This window comes from Aythya ferina (genome assembly GCF_964211825.1).
Source record: "Aythya ferina genome assembly, chromosome: 8".
NCBI classification, from domain to species: Eukaryota; Metazoa; Chordata; class Aves; order Anseriformes; family Anatidae; genus Aythya; species Aythya ferina.
This window is the reverse complement of record NC_140304.1, coordinates 29,020,416-29,043,965: the sequence shown is the minus strand read 5'-3', so window position 1 is coordinate 29,043,965 and position 23,550 is coordinate 29,020,416. Positions and strand designations below refer to the sequence as shown.

At 43.7% G+C, this 23,550-nt stretch overlaps 1 protein-coding gene across 3 annotated transcripts; it reads left to right on the top strand.

The window, feature by feature from the left end:
- The first annotated feature begins 1,729 nt into the window (after positions 1 to 1,729).
- Positions 1,730 to 19,122, top strand: C8B (complement C8 beta chain). 3 transcript variants are annotated; one of them, XM_084527882.1, is made up of 13 exons: positions 1,730 to 1,761; positions 2,692 to 2,934; positions 4,280 to 4,433; positions 5,224 to 5,365; positions 6,522 to 6,663; positions 8,463 to 8,595; positions 9,204 to 9,401; positions 11,432 to 11,672; positions 12,905 to 13,033; positions 13,414 to 13,577; positions 15,786 to 15,939; positions 17,123 to 17,191; positions 18,525 to 19,122. In XM_084527882.1, exons 1-13 carry the CDS (start codon positions 1,745 to 1,747, stop codon positions 18,674 to 18,676), a joined length of 1,938 nt encoding a protein of 645 aa, XP_084384008.1. In that variant the 5' UTR covers positions 1,730 to 1,744; the 3' UTR covers positions 18,677 to 19,122. The 3 variants fall into 3 exon arrangements, with proteins under 3 accessions (XP_084384008.1, XP_084384007.1, XP_084384009.1); XM_084527881.1 differs by having other exon boundaries at positions 4,259 to 4,433; XM_084527883.1 differs by lacking the exon at positions 1,730 to 1,761 and adding an exon at positions 2,093 to 2,274 and having other exon boundaries at positions 4,259 to 4,433.
- The last annotated feature ends 4,428 nt before the right edge of the window (positions 19,123 to 23,550 follow it).

The following is a 23,550-nucleotide window of genomic DNA, read 5'->3' as shown; positions in this document are numbered from 1 at the left end:
ACTGCTATACAGGACCCTAGAATTAGAGCTTTCAGTGTAGATGTACCTTTACCTAGTTTGGACCAAGCCATTATGAGGCATTACTTTTTAGTGAATCAGAAGGCAAAAACAGAGAATAAGCTTGACAAGGTGAATTTTTTATATCTAGGGCTTTACAGATATCAGCTTCACTACCAGAAAACAACTGTATTAGTAACAGAAAAGATGATGCAAAATAGAAATGCTGAGTCAGTTGTAAGTAAACATCTGAAAATGTTCCTTGGGGTTTGTTATTTGTAACCTTTACCATGTATTTGCCACCTTACACTCTTCACCACTAAAATCTGTGGGAGATCCCCCTCTTACCCTTGAATAAGACAGTTATGTTCTTCTGCAGAAGGAAGTACGAGTTATGAAGGAGGGAATGAAAAGATTTTTTTCAGAAAAGGAGATAAATTGGTTTTGACCAGTATAAAAACTTCTTGCTCCCATCTAACCTTTTCCACGGAGGGCCTTTCATCACTAGTATGTGTTAGTTTTAATTTGGGCAGAAAGCAGCCATTAAAAAAAAATCACCTTTGGTGAAACTGTATGGGTTTTATTTACAGGGGCAAGAGGTTACAAACTTTTGTTGGTGTTAGGAACCCTACAAAGGATGCATTGCACTTGAAAGCTCATGATGGACACTTAGCGAGCCTTCATTTTCAAGTGTGATAAAACCCACTTTCAGTGTCTTAGAGCACTGTTAGGGTTAAGTGCTTTAGGATTTAAAAAACAGCTCAGCAGACAGCCGGGGCTATTACACTCAGCAATGAAGAAGGCACAAAACTGTGGAAAGAGGACACAGGCGGTGCTACAGGGTGACATTCCCACTGATCCACAGACCCGTTATGCCTCAAGCTGCAAGGAGGTGGAAAGCAAGCGGTGGTTGTCATTGTGAATTTTGCATGTTAGACCTCCCTCTTGTTAAACCACGGTATAAATGATGTGGAAAACGTGATTATGCTTTCCAATTCTGTTTGAACAGTATGTTAACATATAGGAAACTCTGCCTCCTTGGTCCCTGCTGTGATTTTAACCTAACATCTTTCTGCTAATTAAGGAGAAGGCATGATCACCACTAAGATGTGTGTGGAAAGAAGGAGTAAAACAGAGATGAGCAGCATGGCAGCAAGCTGCTTGGAGGTCTTCACACACTGTGGCACTATCGTGGTTTGCAGTAAAACCTAGGGTGTGCTCTGCGCTTACAATCTTAGCTTCTCTCTTGCTGCTATTGCAATATTGGATTTGTACTGCATTTCTCAGCCAGCAAGGGTCCTGCAGATGGAGAGGTCTTTCCTGTAAGTGGTTGTTTTTGTGTTGGTTTTGTGTGTGTTTATTTTTTTTGCTGTTGTGCATAAATAATTAACAGTTAAATCAATCATGTCAAAGGTTGAGCAAGCTGTATCAGATAGACACACCTTCATTTTAGTCTGGGGTCAAAGTCATTTGACACACACAAAAAATAAGGCAAAAAAAGGCAAACAAAAAGCCAGTCTCAGCCATCTTTCCTAATAGTTTGTCCTCCATGTCCAGAGATGAAAGGGCAGCTGGTCACTGACTGCATTCAGTAACGCTCTGAGAAACCGGCTGCCAGAACAATAAAAAATCTTCCTGTTCTGGTCAAATTCCTACAAGGACTGAGTTAATGTGCTTCTTTTTGTTAAATGGTTATCATCAAGTTGCCAAACTAAAAATGCAGCAGCCAGTTACTTCATTTTCAGAGATGGTACCATCTGTGAGGTGAGTACAACACATTTAAAAGGTGACACACTTGTCCAGGACATTACACTGAGGTCGGTTTGGGATGGTGTCAGTGAATATGATTAATTTTATGTGCAGCATTCATCATTCCCGTAATGAGCAATTTAAAATGGATTTATTCCTTGTGGCATTGGAGCAATCAGATCCTTGGCCCAGGGCAAGAGACTGTGGTGCTAAGGCCACAGGGCAGGGCCGCGTCTCCTCAGAGAACCCCTCTGGTGTTCAGCCAGAGGAAGGCTGGGAAAACAATGATATACATCACTTTGTACAGGGAAATGCAGATTGGAAGAACTTTAACCCTCCAAAACGCTTGTGGTAGGTTGAAGAAGAAGGCTGTTGTGTCTCAGGAGTCAAAGAGAGCCATACCCGAGTTGAGAAGCAGCGGGCCTGCGAATGCTGCCTCAACAGGCAACTGAAGAAATACTCAGTGAGGTTTTGAGGATCCCAATCTGCCTCTGAAAGCTTGATTGAGCTGCTGGGAGGCAGCCCTTGGTGAGTTCCCTGCCCTATTTATGCCCACATAGGTCAATACTCCGTCTGGTCTTCTGCTTGTGGCCTCAGGGCTTTGGGTATTTTGGGGAAAGGCCCAAGCCCTGGCGAGAGGCAGCACCCGGGATCCCTGTGCAGGCAGAGGAACTGCCCGGCCTTCCTCCGGGAGACAAACAGGCATTAAAAGCAGAAATAGATGAATGATTTTGCAGTCTACTCCTAGAGAGCTGGCTTTGGTTCACTTACTGCTTCCCTTTTGCCAAGACTTGAGTAATTCATTTGTTGAAATATTCATTTATTTCTGCCTCTTGAAAGGAGCATTGCAAATGAAAGTGTAAATTGCTTCGGGACGGATCTCTGCTTTCTTCCCACTTGCCTGCAGAAAGCTGTGTGCTAACAATTACAAAGTTTACCTTGCAGATTTGCCAGGTGGCGGGTCATCTGCTGTTTACTGTGTGGAAATCCAACGAGCCAGCAGTTCGTCCTTTTCTGCTCAAACCGTTCTCAAATCCTCCATCAGACTGGGATAGGAACGGTGGTGGTTTCGAATCGCCGACAGTACATTGGCATGATGAGTACGGTACAGACAGTGTTTGCTCTGTACCCCATCAAACTGCTGCTGCTTTTTGCCACACTCGGCTTCCTAAATGTTCATTGCTTTGGGTAAGTGAACTTTTCTAAAGGGATGTCCTTGGGGTGATATGATAAAACTGGGAAAATCAGCACCGACTGTCTGCTTTTACTCTCTATGGGGCGTAATTGCTGTCTTGAGCTATTTCTGTGTTTCTAATGAATAGTAAAAGACATTGTTTGGAAGTTAACGTGGTGCGTTGTGTCTGACTTGGGAAAAGTAATCCCGTCTGATAAATCTGGTACGACAAATTGCCCCGGTCGCATTGTAATGGAGAGTTGTGTTTGCAACATGCAACCTCCTGACGTGCCAGCTGCCCAGAAGTGTGCTGGAAGGAAGAGGTTTCATTTTCTTTGAGTACATAAATGGCAAAAATCTGCCTGATACTTGTTTCTTTCTCTATCAGCTTAATAGATTTTGCTCTTTCAAGGGGCTGCAGTCGATCAGTGTCTGTAATACTTATGCTCTAACTGCATTTTTCCACTGTTCTCTGAACTTTGAGCTCTGAATTCATGCTTCAGTGAGCTGATGAGTTTTTGTAATTCCTTTATTCCGTGTGATTTTTTAATACGCAGTAATGAGAGCCCCTTGTCAGGCAGTAAATCATACAGCTTCAGCGGGTGTTATCCTTGTATTGGCGAAGGAGCTGGGAACACAGCAGAGAGAGTTTGGTTGTCAAAGTGGTATGAAAAGAAACTCACTGTCAATATTTTACTTGAGCTTTCCCACTTAGATTAGGTGCTACAAGGAAGCATTTGTCTGGAACGAGGATTTAATCAGAAATAGTGAATCTGCTGAAAGAGAAGGCAGCATTTTGGCTGCAGCATCATGGAAACCTTGGAGACAGTTGTACATGGTGGGGCAGAAGAGTGGAGGCTCACACTTGGGGTTCAGATTCATCGCTGAGATGAATGGGATTAATGGGTTAATGACTATTGAGAACTGAGAATAGATAATAGTTTTGCCCAGCTTGAGAAAAAAATCACCTGCTTGGCAAAGGGAGGCACGTAAGCCTGGTTTTGAAAAATAAGGAGTGTGTGCAAGCCGTCCTTTGCATTGCAGCTGGTGTTTGTTGTGGGGTGCCTGGCCCTGGAGCTATTCATCACATACAGCAGCCAGGGACTGGGTACAGCAAGAGCAGGGAGCAGAGGGACAAGGGCAGGAGCAGGTGGTGGAGATCTTCCTGCTGGCCACTTTGCTGGGTTATTTTGTAGGGCTCAAGCAGCTTGAGATGATCCCGAGGCTGCTGGGACGAGGGTTGTGGTTCCTGTGTGGTTTAACATGCGGTAATCGTCTTGTAGTTTTGCACTGACATAGGCCAGGTTGTTCTGACCTCATTGTTTTCACACGCTGAAGCTCTCGTGTTGTTGAATGCAGTGGTAGGAAGGAGTCCATGGGGCTGGGTGGCACCAACGGCAGCGTGGCCAACAGCAGGCGACCTCGGTCCGCAGGAGACGTGCCACAGCCACGCGACTGCATCCTCTCCACGTGGTCTTCGTGGAGCAAGTGCGATCCCTGCCAGAAGAAACGGGTGAGTGCTTGTGGCCAGGGCATGAAGCCTGAGAAGGCACCGTCCCACTGATGGTCCCCTGTAGGACCTGGGGACAGTCGGTGCCTCTCAGGATTAAGATGCTTTTTGTTGTCTGCCAACAAACATTCCCTACCAGAGGAGCCCCATCAGATGGAGGTAATGACCCCAGTAGTATGAACAGCAAAATCCTCATTGCTAGAGGGAGCTCTGCTAACAAACTGGAGAAGGCTCAACCAGGAATAACCAGTAGTGTGAGTCATGAAGAGTGAAGCTTTGTATCAAATAGTTAATCTTAAAAGCTGGGGAAAAAAAAAAAAAAAGAAGAGGGCTAACATATTGGACGGAGTAATTGACTGCTTCACAGCAGTGTTGTGGGCGGAAAAAATCCCTAATGATACAGAGGGCCAAGTAAATACACTGACAGAAAATAACAAGGGATGTCGTTACCAGCGTTAATTGAAAGAGAGGAGATGTAACTGAATCCTTCCTTACGCTTGCAAATGCCCGTACTCCTCTGTCAGGCACATTTAAACAAACTGTCATATAAAAGCAAACTTTCCATTATCCCTTCCAGTTCTCAGACCTTACTTAGTAAAATTTAAACTGTCCCAGATCAGAAACATTTGAAATGAGGTGTGTTAGCAGTGTCACGCTTCTTTGCCTACACTTTTTTTTTTTTTAATCATTCTGCTCTTAGATCTCCCCAGCACAAAGTTTGTTTTTGAACCAGGGAACCATAAAATTCACAATTTCTGTATGCTCCAGTCAATATTCTGTTATTTCATCACAGTACAGGTTTGCCCGCCTGGAACAACCTTCTCAGTTCAATGGAGAGCCGTGTGATTACTCTGACAAAGAAACTGAAGACTGTGTTACGAATAATCCTTGCAGAAATAAAGTCAGATGTGAAGGTTTTGTGTGTGCAGTTACAGGTAAGGATTCACTGCATGATGGTGTGCAGGTGACATCTCTGACATCACCACACGCAACTTTCCTCTTCTACATGAATTTGCCAGGCTAAAGAGATGTCAGGCATTGACCCTGGCCCATCCATGCTTGTGGTGTATTTGCATCAGTGATTTTGAGTGACTCTGTAAGTCAACGTTAGTCTAAAGCATGTCTTTAAAATCTCAAAAAAATCCAAATACAAGTTAAAAGCTAGTTGTATCAGTAAAATCTGTAGCACAAGTGGTTATGATGGCAACAGCTGAACATGTACCAAGCATCACATACCCAAGAGCATAAGTTATTATGGTGCTCCATGTGGCATTTCTCTCCATCCATGTGAATGACTGATTAGTCAAGGACTCTCCAAACAGTGTGGGAAAGCAAGGTAGGCATTAGCCATCTCTAGAATTTGGTGGCCTCTGCTTTGTGCCTGCTCCCTGGCAGTAGGGAGAAAGTGTGCAGGGAGCAGGGCAATGTTGCAGAGGGGCAGGAGATGGGGCAAAGCTGCTGGGCTCCATTTTTCTGCTCAGGGGTAAAGAAGAGGCACTGCTGATCCGGTCTTGTACCCAATATGTGAGTTTTGATGAGACTGGGAAACAAGAATTCAGTAATGAGGGACATGGGAAGAGAAAAAATAATATCATGTACTGTCTGCAGAACAATCTCCAATGTAAGTTGTTTTTTTTTTCATAAAATATTCTGTCCTGTTTTATACTTTAAGTTATGTTTTTGTTGTTGTTGTTGATTCTTTTTACCTTAGATTGAAAAAGATTTTAAGATTTTGAAAAGTTTTGAGCAAAACTGAGTAAATGGAATTTGGTGATTAAAAATCAAAGGCTCATGGAAGTGGCTGAGCCACCATCCCCAGAGGTATTTAAAAGATGTGGTGAACGGGAATATGGTTTGGTGGTAGACTTGACAGTGCTAGGTTAACAGTTGGACTCAATAATCTGAAAGGCCTTTTCCAACCTAAACGATTCTGTGATTCCATGAAATAATTTACAGGTAGTTTTGAACCATATATTACAAGATCCTTTTATTTCTCTTCCAGACTCTGAGCTGGGGGACTGTGATTTTGCAATATTACCACTAAGCATGACAATAGATTGTTTTCTGAGTAATGTACATATTGCAACCTAGGGAGATGCATTATGCGGAGGCTGCTTTGTAATGGGGATGATGACTGCGGGGACCAGTCAGATGAAAAAAACTGCAAAAAAGTGTTTCAGAAATGTGACCGAAAGATGGAGCAATACTGGGGAATAGAGAATCTGGCAAAAGGGTAAGTCCGTGATCTTCATGAGACGTTTTGTACAAGGGTAATGGCTTCAGCCACAAACACTGACCCAAGAAGAGCTGTCGCTATCACTGTATCTAGGAGTTACAGTCGGACAGCATTTGGGGTCCTGATCCAAAGCCCAGTGGGAAAATCCTTATTGACTCTGTGAGTCTTTCTGAGAGAGACATGGTGAGTAAAGTCCCAGATGTATCCAGTACATGTGCACCCTGCAGAGAGCATCAGCTCAGCCTGCAAGTGGACATTGCACGAGCTGGAGTGTGCCCTTTGTATTGCCAACCCCTGGGGAGTGAAAAGAGAAGTGTAGACACCAAACACTTCCCTTGTGTCTACAGGTACTTGCAATTAAATCAATCAGTGAGAGAGATGCAATCTTTTTTTTTTTTTTTTTTTCACAAGTGTCTTAAACCAGCATTTTGGGTTGCCTAGAATCTGAACCTGTCTGTGGAGTTGTATTGTTGCACAGTGTAGTGGTTTATTGCTTGCATGTTAGCAAGCCCCAGCTTTCTGAGGATTCAAATCCACATCTGAACTGAAACAGCTTTTACTAGCTAAGACTGTGGCAACTTCCTGTAAGATCACACTGTGTGAAGAGTCCTTTTTTTTTTTTTAAATTCTGGAGGAAAAAAAAATGCTTTTTACTTAAAAAAAAAAAAAAAAGAAAAAGAAAAAAACATTGTAGGAAAATGATAATTTCCTACTTACTCTCATGAGATATGGCTGCTGTTCATGTCATTGCTAGTGCTTTGTACTTCTGAGTTTAATCAAAATTTAAAATAATGTTGGACAATTATGGGAACATGCTTCTCATCTCTTTGAAGCTACAATTGCTCAGTAATTTGCTTTTAGTGGACTTCCCTCCTTCTCAGTTTGTTCTAAAATTAGAGTTAATATTTTACAGCTTCGGTGTCATTATCATGCAAGTCTCTCTCCCCAAAACAAGGAGAGGCAGGTCTAGCAGAGGCCGGGAACAGTAATGAGAACACAACATGGACTATAGTAAATTTTTTCTATTTTTTTTTTTTTTTTTTTTTGTGAAGGGGGTGTGCTCTAATGACTCATTACTATTTGATGATGAATTTTGGAGATGAGTAATACGTCCTGTGTGCCGCAGGGGTGCTGTTAGGCTGTCCTGACAGTGAGTAACAGAAAGGTTCTTACTGCAGCTAACCCACCAGCAGCAGTGGGAAAAGCAGTGAGCCTGGCTAAATTACTCCATGAAAAAAGGTTGCAGCGCTGCATCCTTCCTGGGCACAGGTCGCTGTCCTTCATCCCTTGTAGTCAAAGTAAAGTTTCCCAGTGACTTCAAGGAGCTGGTGAAGGATTGTTTGGCTGCCTAGATCTTATTCCCTGACAATTTTTACTTCTTGTCCACTGACTTGTGGTTGACGAACACAGCAAAGATCATGACTGATAAACTAGAACAAATTAAATGTCAATTAAAAATTAGTCTGGGCTGATGACATGAGCATAATTCTCCAGTGTTGTTCCTACTTGGGTAGATAAAACTGCCTTTCTGTAATTGATATCATATTCAGCAAAGTGTCAAAATTTTGTCTCTGTCTTTTGTTTGCTTGTCAGGCATTGAGTTTTTTTGGAGGGTTTGGGCTGATTAAACAGTGGAAGAGACAGAGCTTTCTGCTGGGCTTTCAGAATAAAGAATTATGCAACAAAGAGCTGTCAGCTAAGCATGAAACCCTTTTGCCTTTCTAACCCAACCCATTCTATGTGTACCCCTAAATCAATGATAAATTGAATATTTTGCTGTTATGCTTCATATACAGGTTAAATATCTTCACTAAAAACTTGGAAGGATTAGTTCTTGATCACAAGTACTATGCTGGGGGATGTTCTCCCCATTATATTGTGGACACGAGATTCAGAAAACCATACAATGTAGAAAGCTATGTGCCAGAGGTACGTGTCAGATTCTTCTGCAGCTAAACATACATAAGTATATTCCAATAAATTTAGCACAAAATACCGATCAAGTTTCATTACTAAATTATTTTTTGAAGGATTTCAGAGCTCATGCAATCAAATGGGATGAGACTAAGTGTAGCCCAACTTTTAGGGCTAATAACCCATGCAGTAGATGGACTTGGAATGGTGCCTTTATATTAAGATCTGTGTGCACTGGAATAGATGGCAAAGTTCCCTTGAACCTCTCCACTGCAAAGCCTAGGCCTTTTTGACTGTAGTTCATTAGGAAACCTTTTCCTCTCAGGGTTTCTACTTTCATTGCTGTCTATGTTTCACCATCTTTGCATAAGATTGACATATTCAGTAAAGGCCTGAGGTCCTTGCAGTATGGAGGAGATCGTAGCTTTCCTACTGCTATAAATCAGGTATTCTTGAAGTAGTAGTGTCAATAACAGTAATGCTTTGCAATTATACAAGGCTTTTCATCTTCAAAGTGCAAGCATTAATTCACAAGTATATTTGTATCTGTTCTCCCTTTCCACGCTTCAGGTATATGATCACTACGCAGGAAATAAAATGTGTTGTTTTTGCTTTCTGTTTAGACCAAAGGCAAATATGAATTTACAATGACGGAATATGACTCCTACTCAAGTTATGAAAGAAATGTCCTAAGGCAAAAAGCTTCTCAGTCTAGCTTCAGCTTCGGTATAAAGATACTCCAACTGTTTGAAATTGGTTACAGTCAAAATGACAACAGGTTCAAGAAGTTCATTCAAAGGATGAAAAGCTTTTCTTCAACAGTAAGCACCGCTCTACTTAATTCTCTGCTAACACATTTTCTGTATTTGTGTCTCTGTTGATTTCACCCCCATCGTCAGGTCAGCAGCCATGAATAGGATGAACAAAATCTTTCCCCCTGATTGGATTTTTCAGTTTGTATTGGTCAAGTGTTTATAAAGCTACAACACCTTGGTTTGTGTTTGCAGCACCCAGGAGCTTTGCTATTCACAGACCTGCCAGGAACCAGGCTGCCAACCTTTAAAATTAGCCACAATCTTGTACAATCTGTCCAGTCAACTGCTGAATATCCACATTCAGGTGTTTGGGGTGAAATCACTTGCAAAAAATGAAACTAAGAAGCAGGTACAAATGGCCTCCCCTCCCTGCAGTAAACTTGCTGGTAGGAGATGTGCAAATGGGACCCTGAGCACGGTCTCCACGTGGGTGCAACCAGCAGAGGGAATCTGTACAGGTGAAACTAGGGTTTAGCTAATGAACCCAGGAGTCCAGGGTTTCCCCTGCCCTGTGGGTGGGTTACACTGAGTAATGGAGAAATGTTGGGTGGAAAAAGGGGCAAATAGGATTTTCTGCAGTTCCAGGATTTGTGCACCAGAAAACAGTCCAGAAAACAGTCTGTGGTGTGGACAGCTGTTGCCTGTGTGTTCGCTGCAGGATAGCATGTCACACATGAAGGGCCATTCCTCATTTAGGTGGGTTCAGCAAGGCAGGAGCTGTCACTTGGGTAAATGATAATGCAAACAGCGAAGCCAAGCTATTCTACTGTAGGGCAGCCTTCACAATAAAATGGAATGAAAACTGCTAGCAGGCCTTCCGTGGGTTTAATTATAGACTAACACATGCCATTTTACTTCAGTTGATGTGATCTATCTGCTGAATACATCATTCATCAGATAAGGACACACACACGACAAAATACGGATGGCACAGTCACTTCCAGCCTCATCTTCAGAGATGTGGTCACAGCTGTGATCTGAGGCACACTTTAAGCTGGCTGGAGATGCTTTAATCTATAACTCCTAGGACTGCTTTATGAGATTCATTCTGAGGTAGTGTGCAACATCATTTGATTTCTTCTTTTCATCTGTTATTGCTGTAAACAAACCTAGCTTTTGTCAGTGGTTTAATAGTACTGCTGATCTATGTCTCTCCCCCCAGTATACAGTGCGCTCAGCAATGGCAGAGTATTCCTTGTTGCTATTAAACTTGCATTTGCTTCCTGCAAAGTGACATTTCCCATGACAAGATCAGAGCTATATGAGAAGCATTTGCAGTAGATATCCAGAAAGAAACCCTGTACTAAGTCCTGATTTTATTATTTAGCTACGGAGTTCTGTGTTGAAATGCCTTTGATGGGGTATTCCGGCTGGCCCAAACTGGACACTAAATTCTTTGGACACGACAAAAGACCTCAGTTCTTGACATTTATGCCAAGAAAGGGAGGTATAATATATACCCACACACACGTATTTACACAAATACATACAAGTACGCATGTGTGCAAGTGTTTGTGTTTTCCTCTTTCCATGGAGTCTTGGTGATAGCATATTCTGCAGAATACAAATATAAATATTAATGTGGATCAGCCAGAGAATTACTGACTCATGTATAAATCATCATGCTTTCAGTTGTTCAACTTTTTCAGGAGAGAGCCTGTGAAAGCAAAGGCTGGTCAACACTGTTAGAGGTAGAGCACTCTGCTGGGATGCTGTTTGTGTCCTTGCAGCTGGCAGAGCAGAGGCTTGAACCTGGCTTTCCCCATGTTGCAGCTGAACAGCAGAGCCGTCACCTCTCTGTATTGGATGTCCCCCCCTTCATCCTTCTCCTCTCTTCAGTACCAGTCAGAATCCTGATTTTCAGAAACTTTACTACTAAAAGGCTTGATTTTACTAAATTAAAATATTTCCAGTTGAAAATTGTTGGATTGGTAAATCCTGACCAGTATAACTATGTAATGGAAAATGCTTACACGTTGTGGCATGAACGACACCACTCACTTCTGGATTCTCTTGTGTTTCTGTATGCCACGTAGTCCAGCAAATTCATTCACGCCCGTTCTGAGCTGACTGTTGCCACTTACAAGCTGAAGCCCCGAGCCCTGATGCTGCATTACGAGTTCCTGCAGAGACTCCATCAGCTCCCACTGGAGTACAGCTACGGGGAGTACAGAGAGCTGTACAGAGACTACGGGACACACTACATCACCGAGGCTACCATCGGTGGCATCTACGAGTATACTTTAGTCTTGAACAGTAATGAGCTCCAAAAGGCAGGTACGTGCATCTGCAGCTTGTAAAAAGGGCAGACCCGGCTTTTCAGTGGGAAAATCCCTCTCCAGGCACCCAGTGATGGTTCAGATCTGAGGACAGAAAAGAGAGGCTGTGGAAGAAGGAGCCAACAACATCTCAAAGACAGCCCGTAGGAAATATGGGAGTAGCAGTGTTTCATGGCAGTGAATAAAGCACCTGGTTCTCAAAGAATGCTCAGCATCATGGGCTCCGTTGAGCTCTCAAGCTGTGGGTGCTGCCAGTTCACAAAAAGGGCCTTGGGGCAAGTGTTTTAGACTACACATTCAGGGGGCTGACACGATGTTGAGATGAATGAGAGTCATGTAGCTTAATGCCTTTGTTAGCTTTGAAAGCTTTCTCCTAAGTTCTTTTTCCATTGCCTTTCAAATGGCAGTTTTGAAACACCTTTAGCCTCGAGAGCTTTTCCAGCATGTAGGAAACAGTAAATAATTTGCTGGGTGACTCTTGTGCCTGACACTGCTCTTGCTCTTTGACTCTGGCTTCCTTTTTTGCAAGAAATGATGATTGTTGTGTAGGGTAGAGAGAGCTGTGTGACATTAATCAATAGCTGCACTCTCTTATTTATTCATTGGCATGGGAGTGAGGAACTGCCTTCACTGTCTATTTGTGAAAGCATTTAGTGGACTCTGCTTTGTGCAGCACTTGGTCTGTTTGCTCTTCTGCTGGCTAGGAATGTGCTAGCTTGTGCTGCAGCACGTATGGCCCAGAGAGACAGACTTCAGGTTCAGATTTCAGATATTCAAAACATCAGCAGTTTCTCAGATGATGGTGTGGGTCTGTCACAAGCAAACTTTTGTTGAACTAACATATATTGTCGTTTGCATCCAAATGCTACCTCACGGTATCTGCAGAACTAGATCAGGAGCCTGCAGTAGAGCTCAGGGTAGTAGTGCTCCCTCATCTGTGGGAAAGATGGCAGTGGAGAGGACTGGATTGTACCTGATGCTATGCCAGGGTGTCATAAAGCAATGGTTTCTGCCTTAATTGCATATGGACTGCAAGCATTAATAAAGGCTGTACTGGATCAACCCCAATATCAGATGTGTGGGAAGACCATGAGATCTTTTAATTATCCCAAAGAAGGCTTCATCTTTTCTACCAAAGACAAATCACATATCAACTTACATTTTCTGCATATAAGGACATAAAAAGAGCTATTTTATTAAAACACCACAATCTTTTGCTGTTTATTTAAGGTTATACTTTGAGCGATGTCCAGAAATGCGCACAGCATGGCTTTAAAATTGGTGGAACTATTAAAGGTGTCAGCTTGAGTCTTGGAGTAAACGTAGAAGGCTGTAATGCCCTTTTAAATGAGATCGGAGGTAAGCAAGAAACACTTTGGTGATTTTATTTCTGGCTTATGTCATAGTGAAAAATCTTTTCTTCCATCGTGGTGGAGAGAAGTTTCCGGCTGTGGAAGAACTTCCAAGCATTACAGCTGGCCACCCGAGGGAAGAAATTGAGTGGGCAGGTATAAAGGACAGGAGGACGGGGGTATCACTACAAGGGAGCAGGACAGGCACAGGACACACAGTGTAGGAAGCCAGGCTGCAGGTGTGAAGCACCTGTGGCCTTTCTCCTGTGCCTTCTCAGTGGGACGGGTCATTTCCAGAGGTGTTTTGCTGTGAGCTTGTGTCCCATTTCAGTCCACAAAGAAATACCTGTGTAAAGCTGACCGCTTTCTGAATGCATTTTTTTGCAGACAGCACCGCCAAAAAGCAGTATGTGGAAGATTTCATCGCTCTCGTTCGCGGTGGAGCAAGTGAACACATTACTGCACTGGCCTACAAAAGCCTGCCGACTGCCACACTAATGCAGGAGTGGGGAGATGCTGTACAGTACAACCCCGAAATCATACAGCTGAAGGTACTGTATGCTTCGCTTCATTCAGCCTCACTTAGCTGAGTGCCTCGGAGAGCTCTGTGTCTGGAAAAATGAGATTTTAAAAAAAAAAAAAAAAACAACAGGGCAATTTCTAGGGCAACTAATAGAACTATATTGTGTAGCTCTGAGAATGGGTGATCAGGAAATCAAAGTTGTGATGCATTAAAAAGGAGGGTGTAGCTGAAAGCAAATGAAGTAAACAGCTTTTACCCTTTGTAACTTGTCCACACTGATGTGATTGCTTACTGCCCACCCAGCAGGTAAGACTTCCCACTTTATCTTCTACCAATGTATCACTTATCAGTAGTATCACTGGCAGCATATAAGGACTTCTTTTGCTTGAAATTTCTTGTTGTTCATGAGTAGCAGTGACTATTTAGCAACAATTCTCTCTGGTTCAGGAGGTCAAGAAGCTCACCATACAAGCTTGGATGTTTGTGCAGATTAGCTAAATAAAAACATGCCCTGGGTTTTGAAGGGTCAAGGGGTTTTGATCCTAAAGAGTTTTAGAAATGCAAAGTGCTGTAAAAGTGAAAAGTGAGCAGAAGCATGTAATGATTCTGCCTCATTGTTTTTAATGTCAAAATAAGCTCCTTCTGAGTGCATATTGATTGAATACCATAGGTAGAAGAAAACATCCTTTTAAAGCAGGAGTTTGGACTGTCAGAGGTGGAAATTGGTTTTGTTATTATTATTGGTCTTCGTTGTGAAATTAATTTTAGGCAAAAATATTGATATTTGTAACAGGAACTTGGTTCTCATTGAATTTCTGACGTTTTGTTTAAAAAATAAAAATAAAAAGGTGAATTCTAAGCAGTCTGAAGCAAAGAAAATATCAGTAACTTGGAAATACTGCCAGTGCCCTTCCAGCACTTGCTGCAGTGCATTTGCCTTTCCCATGCCCCTGGTGCACCGTGGACAGAGCTTCAGAAATGCATTGGGAAGTTTCCCAGCAGGAGACAATGTGAGCACAACGATCTGCACAGATCCCATTTCCAGAAAGTTCTCCCACAGCCAATTGTGGCATCCTTTGTCTGGCCTGGCATCAGTGGCCAGGCTGCCCAGTGAAAACCCCAGACGGATGTAATTTGCATTTGGTATCTGTGATCCCTCATTTCCATACCGGAATCCCTGTGGGGTTTGAAGATCAAACATACCAGCAGAGTCAGCCCAGGAATGCTTAGTTAGGGAAAACTGAAGCAAATCAGTTCATAAATCAACTGCAGAAGGGCCTTGGCAGGTCACTCTTAGTGTATTTCCTCGTAAGTATGATCTGAATTCAAAAAGCAAAGTATGGATCACAGATAATTGATGAAGAGGGAACATACAGCAGCAGGAAATGAGCATTCTTTATTAAAACCTCCTATTTCTAGCAGTTAGAGACTCTAACAGCAACACGGGAACCATTCATGCTTACTGAATTGCAGCAGCAGGTATCCCTACAGCAAGGTTGGGAATCTGGGATGTGTCGTCTGAGGAGAGGCACCAGCATCATCCCCCTGGCTTTAGTAGATGACTGCCAATCTGTAGGGCACACCTAAACTTCTCCTCCTTCTCAGAAAAAGGAATAAGAAGGACAAAATCTCCTTGTTTTCTACAGCGTGTTCACTGTGCTTTGCACTCTTACCTTCCACCACTGGCCCTACCTGTGGTGCTTGTGTTTCAAGATCACAATCCTCTCCCTTCTGAAGGCAGTGGAAACCCTTATCTTGGCTTCATAAAGAGAGAAATCAGCCTTGAAATGCAGAAGTGGTTGTACTGAAAGTGCAATGTGCTGTGCAGCTGTGTGAGGAATGAAGGAGATTTCCGTGGGTGGGTTTTGGGGGGTCCTTTTCAAATTGGGGTGAGAGAGCATTCAGGAAAAGTAAATTTGGTCAAATCTGGTCTCAAAGTGTTAAAATCAAGAAAATGGTAAGTAAGTGTTGAATGAAACTGAAACTTTGCCTGTTTTTCAACTAACTGTGTGGTGCTGAATCTCCTTATGCATTTGCAGTGCCTTTGGTGCTGTAAACCAAGGGGAGGACTCTTGCAGGGATTCCTGCTGCTGCTGTTCACTAGGTTGAAAGAAACACTAATGGGAAACCTGGAGCACGTACCACAGGCCCTTCATTTCCCTCCCCAGCTGTGCTCCCATGGTTGCTCGCACCATCTTGAACACCAAAATGAGTGCAGTTCCTTCCCTCCCTCTAGGTGCAGCCGCTGTACCAGCTGGTGACTCCAACCGACTTCGCTAATGCAATCACAATAAAAGAAAATCTGCGACGGGCTCTTGATGAGTTTCAGCTGGAGACCAGTTCCTGTCGCTGCGCTCCATGCCAGGGCAACGGGACCCCCTTTATGAAAGGTAGGAGGATTTCACGCCCCTTCTCTGGCTTCTAAGAGCAATGAGCAGGGAATCTGTGGGGAGGGAGGAAGCTTAGCAAGTAAACTGCTCTTTGGTTACTGCTGTAATTTCTCTACCAGGTAATAAAAAAAAAAAAAATAGCTTTTTTAAAAGATGGTCTATTCATAGAGTGCCACAATTTAATAAACACAGTAGGGTCACAGAATGCACCTTTTCAATGGGAGTGATCATCTGTATCAGTTCCATGGAAAAATTTGATCCCCTTTCAATTATGTGTGAAAAAAAGCAACAACTTGATGTCTCCTCCTTTGCTTTTAAGATTGCTTCCATCATCCTGGAGAAGTGACTACTGTCTCAGCATTAATTAGTGTTTGTAAAAGTGTTCTGAAGATGAAAAGCACCACATAAGTGCCAAGCACAGTTATCACCATCACCTCCCCCCATTTCTAATAAGAAGCTGTCCTCCTTTGTAAGCAGACTGTGATTTAAAAATGAAGGGGAAAAATAATCAAATCAAATGAAAACCACACTGCCTAAACAGAGATATATGATGTGATGAGAGCTTCTAACAAAGGGACCAATTTTTTCAAGTGCTTAATTCCAATCTGCATCCGCAGAAGTCCTGATGAGGATCGTTATCATCTAAATGTGCCTAACGCAGAAACGACTGCTTCAGGTACCAGCTAGATGATTGTAGCACTTAAAGGGTTTGTCTCGTGATTACCCTTGTTTAAATAACTTCTCAGGATCTAAGTTAGGTTAGTGTTTCATTTAGGATCTTCTCAAGGAGAGGCTTTCGATGTCCATTACTTTCCGAGGTGGGAGCTCTCATCCCAGGTTCAGCTGTGGGAAGGAAGCATGCAGTGGCCCTGGGAAGCTCAAGCGGGGTTTTGCAGGTGTCCCTCCTGCACAAACCCTTCCTCACCCACTGCAAACGGCTTGCTTCCCTCCCAACACTGCCAAGACATCTCTGGCAAGGAGCAGGGGGCTTGCTGGAGAGGCAAGTGGGGCAGCAGCATGCTCACAGCTTCCCTGCTTAATTGCTATTTTATACTTTCACCAACGGAGAAGAATGCTGACATAATTTCATCCTCCCAGAAGAGGACTGAAAAGGACTGTGTGTCTGCAAGGAAACAAGACTTGAAATGAAGTCTGTAATCCCACCATCTCTGCTTGCTTTCAGGGACGGAGTGCGAGTGCCTGTGTCCCGTTGGCTACCGTGGCACTGCCTGTGAGATCACCAACAGGAGAGGTAAGTGGCCCCCAGCCCTCCCGCTGGCTGTCCAGCCCCATGCACAAGAGGCTGGGGTCCTGCAGAAGTGACCATCATCCTTTGCCTGCTCTCTTCTAAAATTCTGAATTTCTTTGTGCTCACCCAGAAGTGGCTTTTCTTCTGCAGTTCCAAGGCACCCCCACCGACCTTGCAATTTTATCAACATATAAACTCCTGCCTAATTTACAACCCATGGCAAGCCTCGGGGCTCCTCCAGCAGTTTTGTTCCCTAAGTTTTCCCCTTTGATACAGCCAGTATGTTGCAGACTGTTTTCCTCTAGATATGCTACCATGCATTTTAATCTTAAAATCTTATTATGTTGTTTTGAAGCATTTACTAATGCTTCTTGGTCACTTTGTATTACTGCTGTCTCCTGACTGATGTTCTTAACTCCTTCTAGTTTAGGATGATCTGTGACTTTAATCATTCTGTTTACTTCTTCCAGCTCATTAATTTAGATGCTAAATAATCCCAGATCTCAGGCACCCAGAGCTCTGGCACCATCCCACAATTTGATGCACAGCATTTATCACTGCGCTTTGTTTACAGTCTTGTAGCCAGTTCTCATTCTGCATGACTGTGTCCTAACCAAGCCAGGCTGAAATACATTTTAAGCTGAGATTTCACCAAGCAGAGGGTCAATTTTGTAGGTGTTTCTAAGCCAGTCCATTCAGCCTGAAACTGTGGAGTCGCTTACACCTTGTTCCAGTCTGTTTACTGCACACATAATTACATCCAACCCTCCCAAAGACTCGCATCCATCCGCTTGTCAACATACAACTTCCTTTCCCACTCCCCTTTCCTTCTTTTATGTGTTGCTTCTGTGTTCGGCTCTGTGATTCTTAGGATGCTGAATTTATGTCACTCACATGCTCAGGGTCTAGAAGAAAACAGTGTAATAGGCAAAGCAGTGGGTAGAAAGCTGAATATTCAAGCTGTTGTTCACCGAAGAAGAACATGCCAACATTATCTGTAGCACCTCAAAATGTGGCTGACAATTTAGTGCTCTTCTTAGTAAGACTTGGACTAGGTCAGTGAGGGAAACACCCAACAAAATGTAAAGCTAATTGATGCTTTTTTCTTGTCCTTGCTGCATAAAGGGTAGTTAGAACAAACACCAGGAATGCCGAACAGAGAATTAAATGTGTTGGAAACAATCACTCATTGTTAATGACTCAAGTATGTTGTTGGTGGTATGGATGGGGCAGAGCTGTTTGTATTTATATATGATTTGTGGAAGCTGACAGCTCTCCCCTTGGAAAGAGCTGCTTTATCCTGACACTCCTTTCTGGCTTGTTCTTTTGTTTTCAGATACTGCTATTAATGGAAATTGGGGTTGCTGGGCCAGCTGGTCTCCATGCTCAGGAGGTCAACGAACACGGAAACGACAGTGCAACAACCCTGCACCACAAAACGGGGGTTCGTCATGCTCAGGGCCAGATGCTGAAACGGTTAATTGCTAGAGGCAATCATTAAGAACTCACACAAAAACGATGAGCAGGTTGCAGACTGAGTGGGAAGACGTTACCTGACTGGCTCACTAAGTTGGCTTTGCTGTGCTTATGGGTCTCATCCACATGCGTTGAAGCTGGAAAAATTTCAGAAGGCTTTGGGAGTACCACACCTTTGGACATGCTTTGCAGTTGTCCCATGCAACTGAATGTGCTTACTGTTCTTAATAGTGTTCTGGGTCTCAATTACAATGGGCTAATTAGGATGAGCTTGATCTGCCTTATTTAGTAGCTGTAGATTTTAAGTTTCTCTTTTATTTTTGAATGTTTCTTTGAGATAAGAAAAGACTGTTTGATCTTACGTGCGCCAGAATGTGCACTAATATGCAGCTTCTGTGAAGACAGATGTGTCATGTGGAGCAAAATACAGCATATTAAAGTCTAAATCTCAATGAGCACAATAGTATATAGCGTGACATTTAAAGCTGCTGTGCCTCACTACACCAGTTTCCCTACTTATTGTATTTAACTTAAATTGTCTGTCATACCAGAAATTGTCTCGAAGGAGTGAAAACCAAATTGTGAAGCAGTCTGGTGACACCACGGCATTGTTATACTACTGAATAGCAGTTGTACTCTTACTGCAGAGGCGAGCTTCCTCCTGCACGTTTCTTCAGGCACACTGAGGCCCATGTGCACCCCAGTCCGCTCAAATGCACTGAGCTGGTTCCTTGGGATGCAGGAGGAAGGACAGAGGGATGCTTCTGGGATGGGAAAAGGCTGTATTTCAGTAGTTGCATTGCTGCTCCTCTCAGGTTAGGACATCTGAGATGGAGAGAGCTTGCTATGAAAAAAAGTCAAAGCAAAACAAATGGTTTGCCCTTTGTTACTGTCCCTGAAGCCATGCATCCAAGCTGGGTCAAACAAAAGAGGATCTTGTACTGAATGCTGCATGTGGTTCCGTGACTCAACTGAGAGGGATTGTTCCAGGGACTTCCCTCCTCCCACGTCATTGGTGCTTCATGGCTTTTGCATTGTTGGGGCTTGCTGTAAAATAACTAAAGACATCTTTGTTTAGGGAAAATAGCACAACCAGTGCAAAGTTCCTCCTAAATGTTGTGAGTCTTCTAACACCAGCAAGGTCAATTGCTCTTCCAAGGGCTTTTAGCAGTGCTGGTGATGATGGGTTGGTATCACGAGTTTCTCTTCTCTCAGACTGACGTTGTCTAAATGCACTTCTTATAAGAGCGACTCAGGCTCTCTGACATCCGAACAATGGAACATGCATTTAGTTTTAGCCTTCATGCCGCCTCCACACTTATCAATAAGGTTTCTGTGACAGCTTTAAGAAAGGAAGAGCACATTGCATATGTGCATATGTAAAATAAGCACGATCTGTAGTCATAATGGGCTACGTAATTGAGCTGCCAACCAAAAACATTTCCCTTATCCACTGTGTAACCGTTATATCTTTTGTGTGATAGAAAAGCTTCGTACAGGGTCATGGTCAATAAGGTCACTGCTTATGCTATATGCAGTATTCCTCAATGCTTTGTAAAGAGTCCCTGCAAAAGCTGTGCAAGAGAGTACCCTGATTACCAATGTGCTTTGGTTCATGGGTGCCTTTGAGAACGTGCACTGCAGTGCAGTTGCTTGCTCTTGCTGAGAAGCATTGATGTGATCTGATTAAGAAACTTTCTCAGATGACTAGAGTTGCTTTTGTACATTTGAACACCTTTCCTGACCATCAAGGTGGAGAAAGCACTCTGACACATGGTCATGGTGCATCTCTCCACTGCTGCCACGAGCAGTGAAGCAGAGCCAAATATAGCAACCTGAAGGCTCTCCCCTGATCAGAAAAGCCCAGATGTTTTGAAATGTCAGTGCCTGGGTTTGGATATTTGGCGTTGGCCTTTGTTGCTTCGTTGTGTGTTTTATTTATTTATTTTGAGGAGGAGAGAAAAGATTTTATGGTGTTCAAGACGAGCAGGATGGTCTACCTGAGGTATGGTTTCAGGGGTGCTTGCACATTGAGCCTATAGACTCCAGAAGCCTCCTATAAAGGACATAACTTTATCTTGTCCTTGTGATGTTGTGCTTAGATTTAACTAACTAATCATTTATTATGACCTGGAGGGTAATAAAAATTACTATGCTGAAGCTTTTATTGTTTCATTTTGATACACATTAAATTTTGGTGCTATCTTTTATTGGTGTTTCTCACTTCCACTTTCTGTGCAAGTTTGCATTAACAACCCGGGTATGAAAGCAGGGTAAGGCTGCAGACACAACATGTGCATGTTCTGCACTGGGTATGCCCAGTTCCCTGGTGAAGACTCTTGTCTCAATGGGTTTTATTACATCCGTTATTACATTCCTACCCTGGTCCAAATAAGTCATCTTAATGGGGGCTTCTTTAAACCTGCAGTAGTCCTGTATTGTGGTTTTGTCACCTGTGTCTCGCCACTGATTTGCAGTTACCACCACACTGCTGCTATGTGTAAAAAACTGGTGCTTCACTTGTCATGGGCTTAGCAAAGAGCTGAAGTACCAAACTGTGCAATTGCCACTGCTGATGCCATTGATGTGTGGAAAAAAAGAGCTCCGTAAATGTGGAAAAGCTGTATTTTCTCCACCTCCCTGCCTGAAGGTGTTTCTGCTGCGATGTGTGCTGGATCTGGTCAGCATGGCTTAAGAAGGTCCAGAAACAGTATTTTGGGTCAGCTGTAACTGCCAACTTTCCCAGAATGAAACCAGCTCAACTCCTGCTGCCCCCAAAATCATCAGGAATGGGTCCGTTTCCAGCCGGGACTCATTTGTTGCCCAGCTTTTCCTCTCAGGTGGACACTTTACATTTACCCATGAGGCTGGGACATGGTCTAGGCTGTGGCTGGGGTCTTGTAACCCCGTGTGGTAGCCACAGGGTTTCTAAATCACTTCCCATGTTCCTATTCCTCCCTGTCAGATGAACGTAGCTGCTCCTCCCTGTATGGTGTTACTGGCTGCAGCGGCCTACCAGCGCGGCCTACCTGCCAGCCTTTGCAGTGGTGGGGCCGGAGAGCTCGGTGACAATATCAGCGCTCCTGGCGTCCCCACCCAGGTCCCCAAAGGCATACAAAACAGAAATCTTCTTTACAGAGAAAGTAATGGATGTAGAGACAGAGAGAGGTTGTTGGAAGCAACCTGGCGAGTCCTTGTGGAGGTGTGAGCAGTCCCCACATTGCCAGCTCAGGGTTCTGCTGTGCTTGCTGAAGAACCCAGTAAGCACCCAAAAACCCGCCAGCTTTCAAGGCAAATTACACCTGCTGATCCTTTTATACCCCATTTTAACGCCGTCCCACTTGCGTAAATCAACTGCACTAGAGATGCAGACGGCAATTATTACCATTATGGACATTTGTGTTTTACCTATCAGTAGTGCAGGACTCGGAGTCCCACCATGCTGGGCACGACGCAGCCCCACAACAAACACCAGCCTCCCCCAGACCCTCCAGGACCCGGTGTTTCTTTTGGTTTGGGCAGGACTGAACATTTTCTTCCTTCCTGTTCCTCTGCATTAGCACTGGACGAAAAGGGAAGCGACAATTTCAGAGCTGCTCCTGGTGGGCAATCCTCGGCTGCTGTAAAATCACAGGCTCGGAGGGACGCAGGCGTTTGGGCACTCAGCGTGACATTGACCCCGAGGTAGGAAACAGCCCTTATCTCCTCTCCTGTTAGCTGGTTATCTGGAGCCTGCACCTTGCAACCTCAGGTGTATTGTCATCAATCATTTGCTATTTTCCGTTGCGTACTGGTTCCTCGCTGCCCTTCCTTTGTTAATAACCCAGTTTGCCTATATCCATAAAAATATCTGATTGTGATACCATTTATCCAAAGCACCATACATCCATCATGTACTTATGAGAGAGATAAACAAGGTCTCCTGGGAAATATGCCGCAAGAAATATATAGGATAAATAACTATATCAAATGTATGTCAGTGTGCAAGAGGGGAAAATCCATTCATTAAAGCCAGGGTGGAACTGCAGTGTTTTATTGTACCCTCTAAGCTTTTAGTTTAAGTAAGAAATGTACATTTTTGCTGCTTATCTCATCTAGCACAGCTCTCATGCTGGCCACTTCAGCAGGAGATATATTAGCTTCTTTGACTGGCATTGTAAATGTGTAATTGCTCATAATCTCTCTCTCTCTTTTTTTTTTCTTTTTTATTTATTTATTTTTTTATTATTTATTTAACAGACCTTACAGGCAGCTTCTCCCTCCCTCTGACTGCAGCTTCCCTGCTCCAGAGCTGCTGCTGGGAGGACACCCAGGCTCTGGGTGAGCTGGGAACAAACCTTGGGGCTGCTGGTGTTCCTCTGCTATCGTCCCTTTAATCTCTTGGGTTTCCTATTGTAGTGTCAGCGACTCTCCAGCCTGGCATCTATCCTTCTAGAAAGGTCTCCAAAGCTGAGGCTGCAGGTCCCCTTCCCACAGGCCTCCTCCTCCCTCCCCAGCCTCCCAGGCACCATCTTCCCCTCTGATTACTTCTTCCACCGGTCACAGAAGACACACGCTGCTCTCTAACCCAGTTGACACTCATTTGCTCTCAGGATTTGTCCTCAGCCCTGCCTGGTCCATGTGCAGGTAAGAATTGAGCCCATGAGCCAAGCTAGCTGTGGTTATAGGAGCCCTGTCTCATGTTTCTACACAACATGCCAGCCCCGTGCCAAAGAGTGTTGATAAAACCGTGGCTGAAAACTGCTGCTCTGATCCCACATTTCACATTCCTCTGGGCTAAATCACACCGAGTTCAATGGGTGCTTCATGCCGCTGCATTTTCCCAGCATAGAAGACACCAGATTCAAGCCCTTGGGAGCAAATTTGTCTCTGGATGAGCACAGCCT